Genomic DNA, 24,567 nt, shown 5'->3' on the forward strand with positions numbered 1-24,567 from the left:
CACCCCCAGACACAAAGAACCACCAACACACCGACACCTGAGGGAGTCCGCCACCGGCAGGGGAAATGGTGGTGGGTGGAGATAGGCCTCCAAACCTTGGAGGGCCTGAGGTGTCCCCAGAGAGGTGGCGTCTGATACCCAACCTGACATATAGACACAGACATACAGGCACACACAGACACAAACATCCATTCCCACCCTCATGCTCTCATATGCACTCACTCCACACTCAACCAACGTGGAGACAGACATAAAGAGACGCTGTACACACAATCACACTCCCCAAGCGTACTCTACAAACCGGGTCTAGGTACCCTTGCCCCTGGAGGGGGGAATTGCACCCAGACCCAGGTGGTGTTACCCTTTTCCCTGCGGTGGGGAGAGGCAGACCACCCCGACTCCGCAGCAGCAGGGAGGCCCCACACCCCAGACCGCAGTCGGACGGCCAACTCCTCCTACTAGCCCTCCCGCTCCAGCAGGCCGCAGAGAATGGGGGTGGGAGAAGACTCCAAACCTCCCTCCACCCGCTCATTGTAGTGTTGATGCATATGTGTTCTAAGGTGCAATTAAAACCCAGGAGGGCTTGGAGCTACCTGCCAAGGAGCAGCAGGTAAGCGCATAGTCCCTCCTGCTAGCCCTCAATGACTAAGTGTATTTAAAATTGAGAGGTGGGCAACGACGTCAGGGGTGAGGTGTACACCCTGATGGTACTTTGGACTCCGTGTATCGTGCCCACCCCCAAGATCCTATATGTATGTGTAATGAGAGTGTGAATAATGTGAATGTCTAAGTTGTGGGATAAAATTGAGGCAGAGGCAGCCAGAAGGGGACAGGGGGGGGGGGGGGGGGTAGCCTCCTCTGCACCCTGGTGACATACCCCCACTCCAAGGCCCTGCATGTGTGGGTGGTTGTGGAGGAGCGGGAAGAGGGAGGCAGCTGGAGATGGGGAGGGAAGGAAGGGAGGGGCAGGTAACCCCTCCCTGGGGCCAGCTCCAAGTTTTTTTCCAAGGTTTAAAATGAATTAAATCAAGTGTAACTGAAGATACTGTAAATTGACTTACCAATGGAGATGCAAACATAATTTCTCCCACTCATGGCTTTGGAAAATAATCCCAGCTATTGTCACTTTACTGCCACTGTGGTTTTCTTCAGAGCATAACAAATCACAAACCTTTCTACCTCATTTATTCTGGTGCAAACAAACATGTAAATTTTTATTCAGTGTTGTTTGCATGAAGGACAACACACCCACATATTACATTTGCTTCTTCTAAACAAATCTCGCTTCTGAAGTTTTCATAAGTTTTCTTATGTTTTGTCCACATCGTTGTTATAGACTTTTCTCTGTTTCATTCCCCTTTTCTCATTACACATTTATGTTCCACACACCAAGTTTTTCTTTGTGTCCAAAACTCTTGGTCAAACAGCTCATTATGGACTCTAAATATACTCAGTAATAAGAAATGTGCTTGAGCAATATTGCCCACAGCAATTTAAAATTCCACACTGACATGTGTAACACCTGAACAGACGCCACAGGTCTCGCACAGGGTTTGGTTTTGTGTTTTTTTGCTATTCTTTTCACTTTCTAGTAAATTTGCTCCTGGTGATGTCACATCATTTATATGTGTGTACTTTCATTAGTGCTTTACAAATGTTTTGTGGTTGCAGTGAACACCAGTCAAAAGCATCCAGTTCCACCCAGTTTTAATAAATGGAATTATTTATTTAGTAAATGTTTGACATGGGTCTTAAATTAAAAAAAAACACACATAGGATTCAAGGTGGAAATGAACGCTCTTTAGGTCACGCTGAAGAAGAATGACTCCACTGCTGTAATAATCATCTGGATGAGGATCTTCCCAAGCTGAAAGTAATCAAAATATGGAGATGTTGGATCAGTTGACATGTCATACATGTTTGTATGCACTTGTTTGCTGTTGGACTACAAAGCTGCCCTTTGTCACAGATTTTGTTCATTATATTTATGGACAGAATTTTTAGTTGCATTCAAGGTGGTGGTCTCAGGATCTCGTTTCTGCACTTTCCAGATGATGCTTTTCTCCCGGCTTCATCAGACCGTGATCTCTAACTCGCACTGGGGGTTTTCCTGGGTGAGTGTTGGGATAAGAATTAACATCCTCAAGTTCAATGTCATGGTTTTCACCTGCTCCGGTTTGGGAGCAAGTTTCTAGGATATGTTGAGGATCTCAGGCTCCTGACACTGATGTGGCTGCTGTGCTGCTCTGTTTGGGTGGAGAGAGATCTGAGCTTGATAGTGAACGTGTCACTTCATATTGATCAGCATTCGTATCCTTATGGTCACAAGCTCTGGGCAGTGACTTATCTGGCTGACTCTTTAATATATGGCAAGACACAACTGCACCGCATGAAAAGTGCATGTAGTGAAAATATTGCAGGTTTAAGTAATTTCATTTGAGAACACCCAAAATTGACTAAACGTTAAAAGTTCCAATTCAAATCTAGCAACATCCATCAGAAAACACACAAAATATTTTTTTGATAAATATTTAATTATAAACATGTAATACAAAATCATTACACGAGCATCTTCAGTAGTACCACATATAGCATTATTTGTGAACACCTGCTAAAAAGCAAGCAACACATGTGAACATCAGCCACTGAAGGCGTCATTGTAAAGGTACTGCTGAACAAACAGCATTCATATAAACAACATATAATAGAAATATACTATCAGAACATAATTGTTTTTAAATCCACCTCTGCCATTTGCTGGCATCATTGTCATCATCAGCAAATGAATTTTGCTTTTGGTGTTCTAAGGGTAGACAAAGGCAAACAATGGTTTACCAGCAGTTTCTGTTTACACGGTTTAGCAGTTTAATAATCAAAGTAACCATAAACTTACCGAATGTTTTTGCTTAGCAATAAAAATGTGGGCTTTAAAGGGTACCAGACCCTTTACCCAAAATTTGCATAAATTGCACACACTGGTAAAAGCCGTGATTCTGGTTCACTTAATTCAAACTATGTGTTCGGTTACTCTTAATAATGCAGTTGTGCCCCATCTTACCACACCGTTTTAAAGAGTTCTGCAAATGATTCCAACCAAATCTCTAACTGCATGTAAAAGCAGTATAAAAAAAGCTTCTCGAAAGTGATTGCCCTCCACCAGTCCTGATTTGTAATGTGACCTTTTCCCACAAAATTAATCATAGCAGTCTGGGACATACTGTTGATAGTAAACCTGTGAGTTTAAAAATAGTAGCATGGTTGGATAGGGAAGTTTTAATCTGTTATGTAGGGCAGGTTTCAGTTTCCTTATAGCCAGCTCAGAGTCAGGATGCCCACAGTGATCAGCAAAGCTAGAGGCGAGGAAGGAAGAATAGAAGAACAAGTATTAAGTACTCTACGTGTTTCATGTTTGAAGCACATATTCTTTTCTCAGGTAAGTATTAAACCAAAAGAAAGAAGAAAACTTATCTGGTACTTTTACCTTGCATCATTGATTGCTGGATTGTAATTGCATTAGCAGCAGAGGTGGTGGTGGGTTTGGTGGTGGTGGTGGTGGTGTTGGTGGAGTTGGAACTAACCAAATTGGTGACGGTGGCATTAACATCACTCAGGTTTACCACATTAGTTGTTATTTGGAAAGCAGGGCTACCCAGATCCCCTGAAGCTGAAAGAACAAGCAGAGAAAAAAAGATCACTGATGTGTTTAAAGTACATAACAACATATTGATATATTGTCAGTGATGGTCTGTGTAACCATCATTAAAAGAGGTCTGTTAAAGGTGCAATTGATGTGATGTTGATGTGTTAGCTTACTGGCATTATAAGTTCCAGTGGAGACTGACATTGAGAAACTTGTACTGTCTGCGGCTGCTTTAGTTTGGGCTCTAGTAGAGACTGGTACTGTGGCATCAAATTGACACTGGATGTTCCTTCCATTGATTCTGCCCTTCACATTGTTGACTTTAAGCTGCGGAAGAAAACAGATCACAAAGAGAAGAGCTTAGTTTTTATTAGGATAATAATTTCTTCATTATTAAACTTCAATGTAAGTGAAGGCAACACAAGGGCATAAGTAGTGATAGGCAGAATGAGCATTTGTCACACACTCCAACCCTAAAAAAGTATTACTAAACTGTTTTTCAAAAGTCTGCAAGTAGAACTCACCTTTGTGGGATTCAGCTTGCCATTGTTGAGAAGAGCACTTATGTATTTGACTACATTGTTGTCATTTGCACAGATGTAGGTTGTGTCATTGACTCCCTGTGGTGAAGAACCAGAAATTGTAAATGTTACCTCTCTATAAAGATGACGACTAACAAAATACTAGACTGTCTCATTGTTAAACTTTACTGTATTTTCATCTGTGCTAAAAGGATTAAATTTGACATACCTGTGTGGTGTTCCGTGACAGGGTGAGAGCAGCGTAGCCGTTTGATTGTCCTGAAAGTGAAAACTTAAAATTCTGACCTCCCAGCGCTTGGCTACCAAGGAAGAAACATGTCCCACTGGAGGGGTTGCAGCCAGAGGGCTGAGAAACGCACAGCTGTGTCTTGCTACAATTATCTCTAGTAAAAGAGGTCTGCAAGGATAAATAAGATCCATGTTAGAGAGTGGTTTAGTTGTATACATTAATAGGTACTGATCAATGCAACTGCAACTTGTTTTTGTCAGTCTTCTGCTATAGTAATTAACAAATAATTTAATTTATTTTTAAAATATATTTTTTTAATATATTTTTAATTTTTTCTACATTACTCACATTAAGAATTGTCACATTGCTGTCAGGCACTAGTGGGGCAGGTGTTGGAGCTGCAGTCGTGTTGGAAGTGGTGTTGTTGCTGGATGGTGTTGTGGAGCTGGTGTTGGAAGTGGTGTTGTTGCTGGATGGTGTTGTGGAGCTGGTGTTGGAAGTGGTGTTGTTGCTGGATGGTGTTGTGGAGCTGGTGTTGGAAGTGGTGTTGTTGCTGGATGGTGTTGTGGAGCTGGTGTTGGAAGTGGTGTTGCTGTTGGATGGTATTGGGGTGCTGGTGTTGGAAGTGGTGTTGTTGCTGGATGGTATTGGGGTGCTGGCGTTGGAAGTGGTGTTGTTGCTGGATGGTATTGGGGTGCTGGTGTTGGAGGTGGTGTTTGTGCTGGTAGCATTTATGCTGGTTGCTGGAGTCACACTCATTGTGTTGTTGGGTGCTGCCGTAATGTTTTGAGCACAAGTGCCCATGAAACACCCAGTCAGCATCACAAACAGGAGAGTGAGGACTAGTCTGCTGTCCATGCCTAAAACAGAGGGAATAACAGAGATTGAGTAAACTCTAACTATTAACTGTAAGTAAAGTGAAGTTTATTACAGCACTGTATTTAATAACATTTACTGTCACTACAGCTACTCTCTCTCTCTCTCTCTCTCTCTCTCTCTCTCTCTCTCTCACTCTGTGGTTTTTTCATCATATATTTGTCCACCAGAGTGCACTCTGCCTCACATTTTACAATATCTTTAGCACTGAGGCCAGTGCAAGCATAAGTGTACACATCAAAGCTAAACAAGCAGAAGGTGAGTTGTTTGGTTTGGAATTAAAAAGCAACCTCATCATCTGTGTATACCATTCAAACATAACATAGGGAATACTGGCTTATATAACAACGGTGAGGACTTTTACAAAATAATCAGTAGCACTTACAGTACAGGCTCTAGAATTAAGTGCAGCAAGATAACACATAATTTGTTTTTACAGATGATATAAGTATGGAGTTAATTAACAAAAAAGTGAAACATTAAACCGCAAAATAAAACGCTAATAAATCCCACCACCAAATATCACACGAAAAGTTGCTCAAATAAATAAGAAAAACAATCAAACCAAACTGGCAACTGACATAAGAGTGCCATAAATGCAGTGAAACATTAAGATTAATAAAAAGTAATAAAGTAATGAAAGTAATAAATTTGTTCATGTTTTCAAATGACTAATATATTGTAATTGGAAAGTAAGCCTAACAGTCTTTCAGTTTACAACAAAGGTACTCCAGACTCCAAAAAAGTTATTTAGGTTATATATATAATGAAATACTATTGAAAGCTAATTGCAATCCTAATTTATTCATTGTTACGATTATAAATTACTACTCTTCACAAAACACTATTAGATAGTGAATGTCAAACTTAAACAGATATTGAACAAAAAAAACCTAATTTAAAAACTGATATGATGTTGCATATGTATTGTTTTTACCTACCTGTAAGTTTTCTTATTTCCAGTGCAAATAGTGAAAGAAATTGAATTAAAGATATATCGTTCCTCAGATTTTGCCTACGTAGTTTCAGTCTCAGGTAGGGCTTGGAGGTGGACAGCTTCTGATGTATCCAGTGGCTTCCAGATGAACAAGTGACACCTGTTCACTTTCTGTCACTGTTAAATAAGCAGAGGGGAGGGGAGAAAATTGCAAGCATTACAAGAGCATTACATGTGAAACTCTGCCATCACTCTAGTGATCAGGGTGGGGCGAGGAATAAGGGTGTGTCGCGTTGAAACAAACCTGAATTTTGTCTTTCCACCTCTTTGTTTTAGAGAGTTTTGTTTCTAAATTCACCACTTCCTTGACAATGCATGCAACCTACATGGATATTGAGGTAAAAACAGGGGATCTACTTCAATCTTTAATGTGTATATTGCCATCGAACAGCAATGAGACTAATTACCAAATATTTTTATTAACTCTGAAAATGCACAAGAAAGAAAGAATGACTGAACAGGTCACAGAGCCATTCTGGTTTATACATACTTGGACTGAACTGGTTGGGCTTTTTTTTTTCAAATATCAAAATATTGTTACTGACTGTTTAAACCAATTCTGAAACTTTTAAAGTGAAAGAAAATTGATCTGCCTCAAAGGCACAAAGCTCGGTTTGTTCCTCTTGGCCATTTGTGTAAACGTAATATGTTCCATTGTCTAAAGTGGGTTTTAAGTGTCCTCCTGAGAAGAAGGCCACTTAAAAGATTTGACTTAAGATCAAGGTCCAGATCTGGGAGGAGATCCATCAGGACACCATCGCCTATATGATCTGTGTGCTTTCAAAGTGTTCCTTTAATTTTTCTTTCAGCAGGGTAGTTGCTTCCTGTGGATATGATCTTTATGTCATTCTGTTTATTGTGTAGTGTATTGACTGTAAAATAATTTTTGGATGTCTACTAAAATCCAGCAACACTTCTGTCGTGCACTTTCTTACTATTAACTAATAAATAATCTGACTTGGTCAATTTTTTTTACTTTATTATGAACACAGCTCTTCGAAATACACTGTTTCCTTTTCCCTTATTGTGTTTAAGTACACAGACACTAAAGTTCTGATATGTGTGTTCACTTAAGTTTTATTCGGTGCTTCAAGGTTTTTGCAATTGCAGATCAAATCTTCATTGTTGCTATTTAACTTCCACTTCAGAATTTCCGAGAAAGAATGAGGGTGGACCTTTTACACGTCAGTCAGGATATATGGTTGGCATTAATCAGGGTCAGTGGCGTGAAGTTATTTCTTCGTCATGCCTTTAATGTGCAAAACTGGTCGTGCTGGTTGAGTTACTGCACATGAAACTGGTCATATGCTTCCCTGGGTTTTTTGGGGTCAGGTGGGTGCAGATTTATCTGTAGTGAATCCGACAGAATGTTCCGAGTGAAGGAACAGAAATGTAAATTTTGTAAACAATTGAATACTGTCAACGTCACATTAATACAGTACAAATGTAATTTAATACAAATTTTATTTGTCACATACACAGTACAACATTTAGTGAACATGTAGTGAAATGCTTGTGTCCTGAACTGCAGACAGGCTGCAGATGTAGCCGCGCCATTCCAGGGCTTGTTTTTACCATGGGGAGTCTAGCCAGGATCCTTACTGGATACCAGGTGGGAATCAAACTTGCAATCCCAGCTCCATCACATCACATATGTTATACCCTTGTGGTGTGCAGTGCATCATAAAAATTGCAATGGAGTAAAGATTACCCTGGTTACCCTGTACATGACATCAGCGGATCAATCAGACTGAAGTACAGACTTTGAGGTTTAAATCAAAGGGTGTAAAAAAGTAATGTGATAACTGAGTAGTTACAGCTGTTTTTCTACACATTTTCCAAAGGTATTTGGGCATTTGACTGACAAGCATTTTCCTGGCCAGGAGAGGTCTGTTCCTTTGTTATTCCATAAAGAAAAACACACACACCTGGAGTCCATTGCAGGTTTTAACCTTTATTTTATAGTTTTTAACTGGATAACTTAATATGAGGTCCAACGGGATGCAAGTGAAGGGGGCCATAATTAGGCATTGGAAAAAAACAAGCTAATTAAATAAACAAACTTATGCTACAGCAGTGGTGCTTCCTGTATGTGGTTAACTCTGTTTTCTTCCTCTGCAGGATTTTTGTGTCGGGAGGGTGTCCAGTTAATGTGTTTTGCAAATGGTGTGCACCGATGTGGTGGTAGTAGCTAGATTCTTCCCTTTTAGTTTTCCGAGGAAGGAATGCGTCTTCACGTTGGAGATTGTTTTGAGTTCTAGTTGTTGGTAGTTTGACCTTAATAAAATAAAACCCATGTTTATTTTGTGATCTCTGATAACATTGGTTTCTGACTCATTTCAATCGTGGTTATTTTCTAATTTCTACTTTTCAGAACTTAATAATCTATGCAATGATGGTGTGTTTCCTGAATTACGTGCTAGAAGTGCTTAGTCATGTCACCTGCTGGGCGATATGACTAAAAATATTTATCACGATACACATTTGAAAATTTGCAGTAACGATATAACTGATGATATAATTGACACAAGACAAAATACTTTACAACTCCACAATTTTATTAGTGCAAACAAAAAAACATCAATGTATTTCACTTAAGCAAGCAGCTGTTTTTTATGTGCATTAAAGTTATATAAAAGTTATATATTCTCACCCTGGACACAGTCTGTTTGACCTGCTCTCCTCAGGCAGGAGGCTCCGGTCCATTCGCACCAGAACCTCTGCTGTTGAACACATGAACAATAACGGTATGACTGTTCCCACCACTAACACATGACCCTACGCTGTGTTCACTGCATCATTCCATGTTTGGCACTGATCACCACCTGCACTCATGTATATATCATGTATATATCTATCTATCTACTTAGCACTTTTAATTCTTATTCTCATTTTTATTTTCATGTCTATTTAAGCTTAATTTATAACAGTATGTTTGCACTGAAGCACCGCAGCAATTTCCTAATGTTGTAAACCCGCTCAACATTTGGCAATAAAACCCTTTCTGATTCTGATTCTGATTCTGATTCTAAAAATGTAACAGTGCAAATTCCTTGCTGACAGTTGAACCAAAAGGCATTTTCAGAGGAAACTGGCCGACATATCCTCAGCATAACCATGTACAATATCCACAAAACTTAAAAAAGGTTATACACACACAATGCGGTAATATTATGTTGAAGCACAGTACGTATCACTCCGCGAGGCTCCTGCCTACGATAGCCGTAATGCTCCGACAATCCATCAAGCAGTGCGGGTTCATAGCTTAGCAAAGTCGTACTAAAACATTTGACAGATTTTCGAGCGCCGTGTACAACATAAAATCGTTTCGAGGTCAGTAAACACAACCAGAGTTCATACATAAGGCACACGGGATTATAAGGGGCACTGTCGATTTTCAGAAAAACAAACCAATTCTGGTTCATCTGTTTCATTCAACGATCCACTTCCGCCTCTCTCATTCTCCGTCACCGCCATGTGCGTATGAAAACAAAGGCACTGCGCATGCGCGTTTTATCCATATTCTATTGCAATATTTCATTTTCTTATCGTTGCCCAACATTATACCGGTATTATCGTGAACGGTATGATATGGCCCAGCCCTATTACCTGCCTCAGGTCCTTTTAGTTTATTTAGACAAAGGTCAGGTCTTTAACTTGACCAGTCAAAAATCTTTTTTGATAGAACTACTTTGTTTTGAGGGTTGTTACCTGTGACATAGACCTTTGGTTGCTTATCAATCACTGCATTTTCCAACCAAACAGTAAAAACAATACACACCTTGTTTTAGAAGTATTTTCCTTTTCCATGGCCACTCCCTTGAAGAGTACAAATACGTAGACGGAATTTCCTTGATGTTCAAACAGCCTGACTGTGGACATTGGCCACACGTCATGCAGTATTAGTTCACGCTGTTGAAGAGAAGATAAAAAACAGATTTCATCAAGCAGATAAACAAAGGTTAACTTGTACCAGAGTAATTTTACCATAGATATAACGAAGGTGAGAAAAGCTAACGAGCTAAAGCACATCACGTTATCTGTCAGACATGGTGGAGACGGCATTATGGCTACCAGTGGAACCAGGTCACTAGTGTTTATTCATGATGTGACTGCTGATAGAAGCAGCAGATTGAAATGTGAGGTTTATGTGGCTGTACTCTCTGCTTGATTAAATCAAATGCTGCATAACTAATCTGACAAACCTTTAATGAACATAAGGATAATATCTCAAAGAATATTGCAGAAGCAACTTAACAGTTTCCCAAGGAAAGGAAATTAAAATATTTCTCAGTGGCCAAGTAAGTCACCAGGGCCCTATTTCAGGAAGCCGGTTTAGTGCAAACTCTGAGTAAGTATACCCTGAGTTAACGAAAACTCTGGGTTTTCGGTTTCACAAAGCGAGTTTAGATTAATTCTGAGTGAGTTACTATGACGACACACTCCGTGAAGCTAACCTGCCCCCTAGCAGGTTTACTTCAACTAACCTTGACTTTCTCCACCTCTTTGTCGGAAACCTGACTGTAGGAAGTGTCAGACATGGCGTGCCCCTTCCTTGAAGAGCCAGTAGATGTTGAAGCCCAAATTCTCCGCAGAGCTCTCCGCCGGGAGAGAGTGATCAGAGCGCGTTCGGACATTTTATCATTTCCTGATGATTTTTTGAAGTTTGACCAGGGCCCTATTTCAAGAAGCCAGTTTAGAAAACTCAGAGTGAAAAACGATACTCAGGGTTGAGTAACCCCGAACTGTCCAACTCGGAATATTCGGTTTCAGAAAGGCTGATAACAATTAGTTCAGTCAACGCGGAGTTGCTTTAACCCCAAGTTAAGCGCGCGCACGAGGATACATAAAGCCCTGATTAGTGGAGCACAGATTAAGCGAGTCACCATGGAGACGGAGGGAAAGAAGGCGCGGTCAATGTATTTTACAGCGCTTGAGGCCGAAATTCTGATGGCAGCATATGCCGATAACATGCTAATTCCGCGGAAAAAAGGTAACACAGCCTCAGCTGCAAAAGAAAGGGAGCATGCATGGCAAAACATAGCCGACAGAGTCAATGCGTGAGTGTTAATTTAAACATTGATCTAGGGATTTCCACCCATTTAACACGTTATTTTATTATATTTTATTTTATTTTGTATTTTATACATTTTATTTTGTGATGTGATTTGAGCGCAGGTGCAACCCAACAGGCCCCAAACGTTCCTGGCAGCAAGTAAAAATTAAATATAAAAATATAGTCCAAACAGGTAAGGTGTATTATGAGCCATAGTGCTTGGTCTGTTTGTCCGATGTAAATCAATTGCAGTTAGAGGCTACATTAATTTCCCCTCTGTAAGCACTTATTGAAATTATCTGAGCACATTACAAGTACATATTTGCTTACTCTGTATGCTCAAATGTGGCCCGTTATAGCCAACAGAAAAAAAGCGGAGGCCCGAAAAACAGGTGGGGGTCCTCCACCACCACCACTCACAGAGGCTGAGCAGTTGGCTTCCACATTTGTGATAATGTTGGCAGCATCACATATGATCTTCACAGTGCAGAGAACACAAATTAGCATCCATTACTATAATGAAATAATGTGTTAGTTTGAAATGCTACAGGGAACTATGTACCTGTACATTAATGCTGTGGAAAGACTTCCTGTTCACATAGTCTCCTTCATTTACTGAAGGAGCAATGATTGGAATGTGAGTGCCATCTATACAGCCAATCACGCCTGGGAACCGTGAAAATAAATGTAAAATTTAAGTAGTAGTTCAAGTATCACCACATCATGGATTAAGTTTCGTTCATCCTGATACCTGCAATTTTGTGGCATCCCTCTTTGATAAATCTTGTGGGTCTATGATCGGGGAACACCACAGACGAGTACAGGAGACGTTTCAGTGCAACTGTAACATTCCTGACTGCCCGACAGACGGTAGCCTTGGAAACGTGCTCAGCGTCACCAATATTATACAGAAAGCTCCCGTTTGCAAAAAACCGAAGTGCAATACAAATAATATGTACAGAACTGAGAGGATGTCCGCGATGTGTCACATGAGCAATATTAGGCCTGAGGATGTTATTCAAATAAATTATAGATTGTGCTGAAAAACGATGACGTTCACACAGAAAATCATCAGGAAATGATAAAATGTCCGAACGCGCTCTAATCACTCTCTCCCGGCGGAGAGCTCTGCGGAGAATTTGGGCTTCAACATCTACTGGTTCTTCAAGGAAGGAGCACGCCATGTCTGACACTTCCTACAGTCAGGTTTCTGACAAAGAGGCGGAGAAGGTCAGGGTTAGTTGAAGTAAACCTGCTAGGGGGCAGGTTAGCTTCACAGAGTGTGTCGTCATAGTAACTCACTCAGAATTAATCTAAACTCGCTTTGTGAAACCGAAAACCCAGAGTTTTCGTTAACTCAGGGTATACTTACTCAGAGTTTGCACTAAACCGGCTTCCTGAAATAGGGCCCTGGTCTCAACTCAACAGAGAAAAACTGAAAACAAAGTGACCCAGAAACAAACTGAAGACCAGCTACAGTAAAGGTCTGACAGAGCATCGCTAAGGAGAAAACACAACATCTGGGGATAGCTATGGGATCTATATTTAAAATTATGTTTATACTAACATCTTCATTTCAATCCTATCTTAATTGCTCTATATCAAATCCAATGTGGTAGTCATCAGAGATCAGAGGCAGGCAAAACAAAAATGTACAAATGTCAGTAATGTGTTTCCCGACACAGCTCATATACTTTTCTTACACTCTGTAACTGTAATGCTTCACTTACATTTCTGGCTCTGTGTGCAAAGATCTCACAAATATCTACTCTTGACTTTTGTAAGTAAGTAATGTTTATTTAAATATCGCTTTACAAGAACAAAATTCACAAAGGGTTTTACAATGCAGAAGTAGGTATACACTAAGTTAAAATAGCATAAAGAGATAAAACAAGCAAGTCTGCAGAGGTGTGTCTTGAATTTCAAAGAACTTTTTCTACGTTTTGACAAATTGAAGCAAACATTGGTGTTGCATGTTGGTAGAGAGAGAAATATGGATAATTCTGAGTGAGCTATGTTTGTTCTTACTTAATTAGTTTGGCTAGCTTTAACAGCCCCACTTGCAGCAGCAGCATTGCCTGATATCTGACATATATTATCATACTAACATAATCTCATATTATTTGAATTCTACAATTTTGACGTTAACTAACATCTGAAAGTAAAATTTCAGTTTTTCAAAACAGTAAAAATTAAAAAAGTCCCAAACTAAGTAGCTATTAACCAAGGCTTTTTGGTTTTTGTGTTTCTTTGTTTGTGAATGATCACCCTAATTTGCCACATGTAGAGGCATTTTGTACATGTGCAGCCGTCTAAGGGTTTTTGTTTTATGTTCCAACCTTACTGTTTTCAAGGTGTAAATTACAGCTTAGCTGACATTAACATCTTCTGAGCCTTCAGCGTGACAGATTGAATGTTTCCCAGGGTAACCTGTTTGCTTTCATAACCTGTGTAACTGGGTTTTTGTTTTGTTTGTTTTTAACATTTGATCTGTCTGTATAAAAATATACTACAGTATCCAAAGTATTTACTCATCTACCTTCACAAGGTCAAGAGCTTAAGTTCAAGAAGAGTTCAAAAAGAAGTTTATTGTCATTTTATGTGGTATTTCAAGAAATACCCAGGCTGAAATGAATTGCTGTTTCTCACCAGCCTCTACAGTGCAATAATCAATACACATGCATGAGAACTTGAGTGACATCCTAGTCGTAATTATTTTATATGATGTCAGCCCAGCTCTTACTGCTGTAACAGCTTCAGCTCTTCTGAGAAGGCTTTCCACAAGGTTTACCTGTAAAGTCCAGTGGCGAAGTGCTATACACCACTGCTTTCGACATTTTGCATTGTTTTTGTTGCACAGCGGGAATCCCCCCACGCTGCAATTCACTGATTGCAGTGTGGTCGCACTCCTGATAGCGATGCATTTTTTCACAAATGTTTGTGCAGGCAGTCTGCCGGCCTAAGTGCTTGATTGTACACACATGTGGCAGTAGAACTGAACGGAATACCTTTGGCGATACTATAAACATAAAGTTAATATGAAACATGTGGACGTTCAGAGTGAGCTTTTCGGTTGAGGTGATCAGTAAATGATTAATGTTTTTTTGCTTCTTTCTTTATTATTGACATTTCAGTTGTAAATTCATGTTTCTGCTTTCACAGAAACAGAAAAATAAAAAAGAGTCATTCATGATCTAGTTTTGGTTGGTCTAAGTATGTGTCTAACACATACGGCATTTCTGAACTTGTCAACAGACTATTCAGAGTTACAAAGAGCATGTTGCTCAATCAAAACTTTACTGAACAACTTTATTGTGTGGCCATGGCTCTGGATTGTGGTCTGACTGGGAAAACAGGGTTTGTTTGTAATGGTTTATCACTTCTTCTGCTTGTTCAACTGCAATAATACTTTAATTAATTTTTCATTCTTACTCCTGTAAAGGCAAATTACAACAACAGTTGCCTCAAGGCACTTGATGGCACCATGTGTTGAGTTTTCAAGCAGCAAATATAGTATCATAAAACAGCTTTATAGAATCTAGTGCCTGACCTGCCACAAAGGAAACTGAAGGAAATCTTGAAAAGCACTTCACCATACTCATTGCAACTGTGCAAGATGCTTTGTAGGTTGCATTTAACACGCAGGCATACCCTGTATGTATCTTCCTTTATCCAATGTAATCTACCTGTTTTTGTTAGACCAGAGGACATTCTAACAAAGCTGGTGTTTTGCAAAACTGGGCAAACCTGCTGTTGACGCAAAACAAAACCACAAAAATGTTGTATGTTTTCCTTTAGTTCAACAAAACATTCACAACACATTTCTGAAATTCGTTTACAGATGGGAGAATGAAGTATTAGGTAGGAGAAAATCTAGAAATCTAAAGAAATCTTAAAAAAAAATAGAATAAATGTAAGCATATTAAATTAAAGTACTGAACAAGGTTATCTATTTACTGACAAATTATTTTCAATGTCAATCCTGCAGATTTATTCTTTCTTCATCCTTGGTAAAACTACTTTGTTTTAAGGGTTGTAAGCTGTGAAACAGACCTTTAGCCGCTTATGAATTGCCCCAGTTTCATTTCTAACCTGCCAGACAGTACACACCTTGTTCTTGAACTATTTTAGTTTTCACTGACTACCCCGCAGAAGAATAAAAACAAGTAGACTGAATTTCTTCTTCAGACAGCCTGACTTTGGATTAGTTCTTGTCACATGTTATTCAGCATTACATTTGTTGTAAATGTATAATGACAATACAGGGCTATTCTACTCTATTCTGTTAGTTGGCGAGAAGACAAAAAAAACACGTCACCACATCCATGCTGACAATGACGGTGTTTGTTTATGGAACATAAGACGTACGAAAGGTTTCGGAGCTGTCGTCATTCAAATTGGAGCATTAAAAAAGAAAGAAAGTGAAGCATAAATAACACATAAATTTCACGATTATTCGAGTTTTCTGAACAGAGAGCGAGAGAGAATGACTTTGTCATTAAGACTAAACAAAACAGTTCACACTCGAGCAAAAATAAAACATCTGCTCCAAAAGCCCTTCTGTATTATGAAATTAATGAATAGTGTTGTTCTATTTATTTCCTCCATTCACAGGGTTTTTCGATGGCTCTGTATGCATACTTTAAAATAAATTGTCTTTAATGTGCAGTCTGGCTTCAGAGTTTCTGTAATGGCACCTTTAGGTTTCTTTCTACATTTCTTGGTAACAGTTGTGATTCTTCCATTTGTCACTGATGGTTTTGTTGAACTTCTTGCTGAGATTATCAAGCATTATCATGCATGATAATCAGCATTGACAATGGGAAATTAAAATAGAATATCTAAACTTCCCCATATCTGTGTTCCCAGTGCTTCTTTTACCGTAAAAGCTTTAAACATGGGCATTTTTCCTGTTTGAACAAAAAAAAAAAAAAAGTTCACCATTCCTGGGTTAGGGTTACAACATAATATTTATGCAGGAGGTGGACACTGCATGTTACATAAATATATTAACTGTTACAGTAAATTAACTGTTGCAAAGTAAGGCTAAATATGCCATGCCACACAGCAAATCCAGCATGTCCAAATTAACACTGTCAGATTTGATTTCAACACTATTAAAGTGTCTATATGGGTCCACACCAGAGAGTGTTAATTTAACTCTTTTTGGAGAGTTGGTACGTTAACTCTGATTTAGTGTTAAACACCAAATCTGTCTGGAGTTGATAATTTAACACTTGGTGTTAAGAGTTTATATATTAACTCTCAAAGAGTATTTTAGTTTAACTACGTAAGAGTTATCTTCTAATTCATTCTAAAAAGCGGGAATTTTACTGTTCTGACCTTCTAGAAATTTCTTTTGGAAATAAACATTTACTAAAAAGATGCAATGGTTTTTGAAAAACATTTATTCTGAACTGTGCACCACAATTTCAAAACATTTTCTGAAAGATGTAACAGTGTACATGTTCTCACCTTCATTAGAATTTTGTTTATCAAAAGGTCTGACATGGTAAATGCAAATAACAGCATTCTCATCACTTATTTCTTCAATACAATATGCATGTCCTTCATTCATCCCTTTGTGGAACTTCAACGCACTTCTGCCCCCCCCCCCCCCCCCGTATTCCATCTTCACAAGCATATCCTGTGCGGAGACTGAATAAAAATTAGTTGACACTAATTAATGGCACAAATAATCCAATAAACAATTGCAGCACAGTAAAAAAAAAAAAAAAAAAAGGAATCCTCTTTGAGCCATTACTTGTGTAAAGTATTTTCCCAAAAGACAAAGACACAGGCAACAGGTAATACTGAACTAAATGTAAAACCTCAACCTTTTTAATTTTTACCTAAACCGTGTGCACAAAACTCTGGAGGGATCTATGCTAACGTAGAATCCAGTCAGGACATCTGCTACTGCTGTTTGCTCGTTTTTTTGTTTTTTTATTTATGGGCGATCGTTTTCAGGCTTCAAGTAGCACCATTATACCAACATTTCACATTCTAGACATTGTTTTAGGTGTATTTGACCAAAAGTTTGACTGAAAATTCACATGCAAGCTTTTTCAAGGCTGTGGTATTTGCCCGCAAACAATACCTTTCAGCTAGCTAAAACAGAATATTATGCTATCACCGAGCAACATGGCTAATGCCTTTCACACAGCTTTGTCTCAACTCCAAAGAGCCACAGAAGTAAAAGCTCATAATAATTGAAACAATCTTTGAAAAAATGACTTACCAAGCATGGCAAACAACTCAAATATGTAGAGCAAAATGTTCTGAAACGGCTTCACTTCAGCTTCAATTGGAGCCGTGCTGGGGGCGGAGTCTGTGAATTTACTCTATTGGTGTCTTAGCCCCTGTAGGAGTTCAGAGTTAAGAGGTCAAGAGTTAATGTTTCCATTGTAACACCTCCAGATTTGACAGAGAAACACTCATTTTTAACACTCGATTTTAACTACTATCATTTTACACTTCAGAGTTACATTAAAAGAATGTGATTCTGCTTAGAGTAAAATTAACTCTACTTTTGCAAGAAGACTATTAACACCAAAACATTTAACACTTTTGAATTTGCTGTGCAGATTAGAAGAAACCTCTACAACAGGGATGTCAAACTCATTTTACATTGCCATTTGTTGGCTGGACTAGTGATACTCCCTGTTCTGTCAGTGTAAAGTGTAATTACACATTTACTCCCTGACACATGTTAATATTTTTTAATGCAGTTTCCAGAGTTTTCTTTTGTTTTTCCTCTTTTTTCTACTTGATTAAGACTACATCCACACGTACATGGGTATTTTTGAAAACTGAGATTTTTCGTTTTCATTTTTTAAAAAGTCCCATCCACACGTACAGTTTTGAAAATTATTTCCGTCCACATGTAAACTCCAAAAATGCAGTCAAACATTGCCAAGAACATGCCAAATCCTAGCCGTGTTGAAATGTTGGCCAATTGGAAGTCTAGAAGCCTGGGCAGGAAAGAGTAAACAGGGTTTTATGCAAACCTTGAGTACTTCTGAAAAGTTTTTGTGTTTTTCTGGAAATTTAGTTAATTTTGTGTTACATTTTCAAGTGCCTTCATCATTTCAAATGTTAATAACCAAAAACAGTATTTTACCTGGTGTAGACTCACAACTTAAGAATGAACAAAAAGCATACAGCATGCATACATTATTATTATTATTTTTTAAATTAAGTTTATTCAAAACGACAACGGATTTAGGTTGTGAGAGCATCTTGAATAGTTGAATGCAGAAGTTCACTCTGACGACTTTGTCTTTCTAAATGGAGGGACAGTAACTTAGTGTGCATATGTAAGCGTGTAAAAACTGCAGATAGTCAGATTAACTGCAACAATATTTTGTCTATATCCACCATTGTAGAAATTCATCTCATGTAAACAACAACGCGGCGCACAGCGTCTCATCAAAAAAAGTGCACACCTTTGACGTTGCGTGACTAAATCTCAGTTTTCCTCATCCATACGTAAAAGCAAAAACAGAGTTTTTGGCAGGAGTTTTTAAAAATCTCTGTTTTCAGAGATTTCAACATTTTTCTGAAAATGGTCAAGTACTAGAAATGGATTGAAAATAAGTTTTACAAAAAAATCATTCAATGTCCAAAGAAAACGTTTTTCAGACCTTCAGAAAGTCTGGAGAATTACTTCTAAGGGTCAAGTCTGGTGCTTTGGAAGCTAAATGTAAAGATGTGAGAGATAGCCCATGACTTTTTACGCAGTACATCATTAAAGATAACAGAAGTTATTTATTGATAATTTCCCCAAAGCTATAGTGAAGGATTGATAAAATGCAGGGTTAATGTTAGTTAGTTATTCCTAAGATGTGTTAATATAAAATAAAAATGAAATCATTGTGTGTGTGTAAGTGTGTGTGTGTACGTGCCAGTTTTTGTACTTCGATTTGTAGGTCAGAAGTATTGGCCCTGTCAAAACTGACACAAAGTCAAGGCAGAGAATATTTAAGAAAAACTGTTTTGTATTCTAAAGTCTGTGAATTTAGGCTTTAACACCAGTGACTGCATCTTCAGCCATGTTTAAAGTTATGCTTCATGTTGTGTAATAAGTAATTAGTACAAAAACATAAAGTAGTTTGACTTATTACATTTCTCTTTGGCTCTCGGAGGAGGCAGACACACTTTTTCTCTTCTCCCTTATCTTTCCTGCTTATGTCCTTGTCTAGTCTCGCGTTTTTTTTGTATTACTTTCCCTGGAACACTCTCTCACAGTCTGTTTCTAAAACCTAAAGAGAATTATGGAGCCCTGGAGGGACTTTCCCTGCCGGATACACGATGGACAGGTGGCAGAAATGGAGGGTCGTGTGCCTTTCCATCGAGGACGCTGAAGATATCTACCTATTCGGAACCATGATAACAGGGTTCTTGCTGATCGGAGCTTGCTTGGCCCTGGCTTATCGGAGAATTAAGAGAGCGGAACCGGCTGTTCAAACCCCCCGCTGGGATTGAAACGATGGGACGAGGCACGACTTCTCAGAACGGGCTCGAAAGCAGAATGGTTAAGACCTTGGAGACGCTTACAGCTGCCGTAAATACTCAGAATAACACCTCTGAACGTATATTGGGATACATCAAGGAGAGGCCTGCTCAAAATAACCCCCTTGAGCGAAAGTTGGATTGCATCGCAGAACAGCTCACTGCAGTTGTGAGTTCTCAAAATCGGCTGTTTGGGCAAAAGAATGAAAACACCAGCAAGTTTGATACCATCATCGGGAAGCTCGCGGTTCTCCAACGGGAGATTGAGAGACCAGTGTCAGAGTGTTAAAAACAGATTTGAAATTCTCATGAGTTGTCGCAAAAGAAAAATTACCATCATAATGCGGCTACCCCTTCGGCGCCAGCTGTGGGCTCAAGGCTGGAGCCGAACAAAAACTCCCTGATAACGACTGTGTTGAGTCTGTTCTTTCCCATTCCATTCAAGGCCACCTGGGTTGGCTGGAAGACTGTTTACTTAGCCTGGCAGGGCAAAGGACACTGTCTCAGCTGAACTATGGAAACGCACACACATACATATACTGATACTGATAAGCACTCACTGACGCATCACCCTCCCTACCCCAGATCCAACGCCACCTCCAACGCTTACCTCCCCCATGATGTGGACATCGGGTCAGTTGGAGGCGCAGTCGAAAGATTGCAGCGGTCCCAGATCAGATGTACACACTGGAACTCTTTCCCATGTTACTGTCTGTGTTTATTGTGCTATGGTGTGTTGATATCTGCAAGACCTGCAACTGACAAATAAAGGCTATCTCATCTCATCATCTCATTTCATGTGTCCATGAAACTAAAAGTAAATATACAAGTGAAACTATGGATTGAATAACAGGTGGCAGCTATAGCGTCAAACAAGTTTGACCAGTAGCTGCATTGAGGCGCCAGAAGAATTTCTGAGAATTCATGCTTGTAGACTGCATTTGCTCAGGGTTATTGTTAGGAGTGTGTGGTGCTATTGACTACCTTGAAGCGTGTGCTTAACTGATGAAAAAATAAAATAGAATAGAATTCAACTTTATTGTCATTGCACATGTCACAAGTACAAGGCAACGAAATGCAGTTTGCATCCATCCAGAAGTGCTTTAGCTGTAATATAGATATATTACAAAATATATATTAGCAATAATATAGCTATATAGATATATAACAGAAATGTGTCTGTTATAGGTATGAGGGTACAGAATATGGGTTTATTATGGGTACGTTACAATGTACACGGTATGAAGGTATGTTATGAATACGCTATAACTAATAAAAAAGATAGAAGCAACAAAGCTTTTTTTGTCAACTAAAAGGCCAGAATGGTCTGCATTGTACTTTAAACAAGAATACTTTTAAAGGTCACGTTTGTGTTTACCATAGCTGTACTGTTTCCTGTATTTATGACATACAGTGCTGCGAAAAAATGTTTGCCCCCTTCCTGATTTCCTAATTTTGTTGTTTATATGTTTGTCACACGTTTCAGAGCATCAAACAAATGTAAATATCAGACAAAGAAGATAGAAATCAAACAAAATGCAGTTTCTAAATGAAGGTGTTTGTCATGGTCTGAAGTCTGTGGCTGTCGTCATCCCGTGTATTTCCCCGTGCCTCCCTGCATCTTGGTTTCTGGTTAGTTTTGTTAGTTTTGCCCAGTTTAGGTTTTCTTAGTTTCATGTTCACCCTCGCCATTTCTGTTTGTATGTACTTTTGTTTATTAAACTCACTTGCAGAGCTGCCGCTTCCTGGGTCCTAAATCATTCACACACGGCTTGCCCCGCAACCCGTGACAGTACGAACGAGTCAGCATGGACCCAGCGGCATTAAACCCGTCTGAGGAGCTCCGGGACGACATTACCTATAATGTGGAGATTCTCCTCGGGCTGTGGTTGGAAGGCCCTCCGGAAGAGCTTCGCCGCGCCGTTGAAAGCCAGCTACAACGGCTCTTTTCCAGCCTTCCATGGTAATGGAAATCGCTTCCCCCGACCATGCAGGCCTTTCTCCAGCACACACCACACCTTCTCCCAGCCACTACTGCCTCGCTGCTCGACCCACTGGATGTGGTTTTGCCCGGCCCGTCGGAGCCGTCCACGGGGAAGAAACAACGATCGTGCCGCCGGCACATCACCCCACAGCCGGACATTGGGACTTCTGAATCGCCGGCTGTGGTGAGTGAGGACTCTTTTTCTGTTTTGGACTATGGCACTGTTTATTCCGGGGCTGTGTTTGGTGTGGGAGATACTAATGTGAACAGCTATTCACCTGCGCAGCCACCTTCAGCTCAGTTAGCTGCCCAGCAGCCACCTTCAGTTCAGTCCCCTGTGCCTCTAGTGTCTCCTGTAGTTCAGTCTCCAGCCTCGCTACCTGTAGCTCCGTCTCCACTAGCACGGTCTCCAGTATCTCCAGTGTCTCCCATAGTTCAGCTTCCAGTCCCCCTAGCCCCGCTACCCGTAGCTCAGGCTCCAGTGTCCCCGCTAGCGCCGTCACTTGTTCTGTCCCCAGTCTCACTCGTTTCTTCTATGCAGGGAGAAAATCTAATTTCCACCCAGGATGTTTCTCGCGTTTTAGCTGCTTTGGGCACAGTTATGCACTCCAGGGTCTCCCCACAAGCTAGGTTTCAGTCCCCAGCTAATTTTGTATCCCCAAAGGTTAAGCAGCCCCTAGAGAACTATACCGTGTCAGCGCTGTCTGGGCAGAGCCAGTGCTCAGCACAGCACCCATTGCCTTCGTGTCTGCCAGAGGACTCCGTGCCTGCTGGAGGGTCCAAGGGGCCCGTCCGGCCTTCGTCTCATGTCTCCGCTGGAGGGTCCAAGGGATCCGTCCAGCCTGCAGCGCCACCACCTGCGGCTCCCACGCCATTCCCTGTAGCGCCACCACCTCCGGCTTCCACACAGTCGCCTGCAGCACCACCATCTCCGGCTTCCACGCCATCGCCTGCAGCGCCATTCTCGTCTGGTCCAGCCTCAGAATCTTCAGCCTCGTCTGATCCAGCCTCAGAGTCTTCAGCCTCGTCTGGTCCAGCCTCATCATCAGCTTCTGCCTCGCCTGGTTCAGCCACATCATCAGCTTCTGCCTCACCTGGTCCAACCTCCGTGTCTTCGCCTTCAGCGTCGCCTGGTCCAGCCTCCGCCTCGCCTGGTCCAGCCTCTGTGTCTTCAGCTCCAGCATCGCCTGGTCCAACCTCCATGTCTTCGCCTTCAGCGTCGCCTGGTCCAGCCTCGTCTGGTTCTGCGGTTAACTTGCCACTTCCTCGTCCACACTTTCCAGGCTACTGGTCGGGCGTCATCATCGTCGTGGGCGGCCTCCAGACCCCCTTCACCTGAGTCGCCACCTTTGCCTTCCGCGCGGTCGCCCCCCAGACCAGTGCTGTCATCGCCGCCGCTGCCTTCCGCGCGGCCGGCCTCCAGACCCCCTTTGCCTGAGTCGTTGCCATTGCCTTCCGCGCGGCCGGCCTCCAGACCCCCTTCGCCTGAGTCGCCGCCGTTGCCTTCTGAACGATTGGCCTCCGGACCAGCTCCGTTGTCTCCTTTGCCTGCGTCGCTGCCCTCCTGAACTGTTCAGACTCCTGTGCTGTCGGCCTCCGGGCCGGCTCCCTGAGCTGTCTGTTTTGGACATCTGTGCTGATCTCCTGGTCGGCTCTTTGAACTGGTTTTTCTTGGGCTCCAGTGTTTTGTTTTTTTTATTTTAGACTTGTGTTTTGTTTTGGGACCTTCAGATACTCCTGTTTTGTTTTGTTTGTTTGTTTTTTTACCTCTGTGCTTCCTGGTTCCTAAATCATTCACACACGGCTTGCCCTGGAAACCCGTGACAGTGTTCAAAAAACAAATCTAAAACTAATGTGATTGGGCCACTGAATCCGATTGACATGCTGTGGCATGATCTTAAAAAGGCGGTGCGTGCTCGAAAACTCTCCCACAAGGCTGAATTACAGCAACTCTGCAAAGATGGCTTTAAGAGAAAATCACTGTTTCACACAGGGCCATGTACATAAGTGTGACAAACAGAGAAAAAACAGGAAATTGGGAAGAGAGGGACACACTTTTTCACACCACTGTGTATTGCAGGAATTGTTGTCATGTGGTTTGCTATAATTTGTAATTATTTTTCGTGCAAAAGAAGGAGTTAACAAGAAATTCTCCTTCAATTTTAAACATCAATTTGGACAAGAAGCCCGGTTTTAAAGCATTAACGTGAGTGTGTGACTTAAAGAGTAGGAAAAGGACCATTCCTAAGTGTCTGCTTTGAGGCAGGTGCAAGAGCAAACCTTCCTACTCTAGATGCTAACTACTGGTCGTTGCAGAACTTTACAATGTAACAAAAGATGTAATGTAAAAAATGTTTGTTTTGTTTTTTTGTTTGTTTTTTTGCCTGTCCCGTTTGGCTCTTTTACCATCAGAATTGTTGTCTAAAGGCAAAGAAAGATGCCCAACGGATTTACTTTACCAAACTGACCATCCCAGCCTTGCCATAATGGTCCATTTGATTCACCTTTTATTGTTTATTTTATTTTCACTTGCTGAATATGGGACAGACTTGACTGGGGGAAAGAAGGGGAGAAAGAAAGAGGGAAAGAGAAACAGCTGAGAAGAGGGACGGGGGAGAAGGGCAAAAGACAAAAACCAACAGAATATGCAGAGAAAAAAATGCATATATCGATCACCTGGATCACCTGTCGAGAAAGAAAAAAGAAAACAAGCAGAAGAGAACAAGAGT

General features: G+C 40.7%; 1 protein-coding gene across 1 annotated transcript; it reads right to left on the reverse strand.

Annotated features, from left to right (window-relative positions):
* Positions 1–1,773: 1,773 nt before the first annotated feature.
* Positions 1,774–6,365, reverse strand: LOC146577815 (uncharacterized). The gene is made up of 7 exons (XM_085255432.1): positions 6,229–6,365; positions 4,760–5,271; positions 4,391–4,579; positions 4,165–4,260; positions 3,814–3,967; positions 3,482–3,664; positions 1,774–3,350 (listed from the first exon to the last, which is right to left on the reverse strand). Exons 2-7 carry the CDS (start codon positions 5,267–5,269, stop codon positions 3,307–3,309), a joined length of 1,176 nt encoding a protein of 391 aa, XP_085111558.1. The 5' UTR covers positions 5,270–5,271; positions 6,229–6,365; the 3' UTR covers positions 1,774–3,306.
* Between the last annotated feature and the right edge of the window lie 18,202 nt (positions 6,366–24,567).

The sequence above is a fragment of the Mchenga conophoros genome, linkage group LG3 (genome assembly GCF_057382185.1).
Source record: "Mchenga conophoros isolate Kocher_MC1m ecotype Shallow Benthic linkage group LG3, M_conophoros_male_GT1.1, whole genome shotgun sequence".
Classification (NCBI taxonomy): domain Eukaryota; kingdom Metazoa; phylum Chordata; class Actinopteri; order Cichliformes; family Cichlidae; genus Mchenga; species Mchenga conophoros.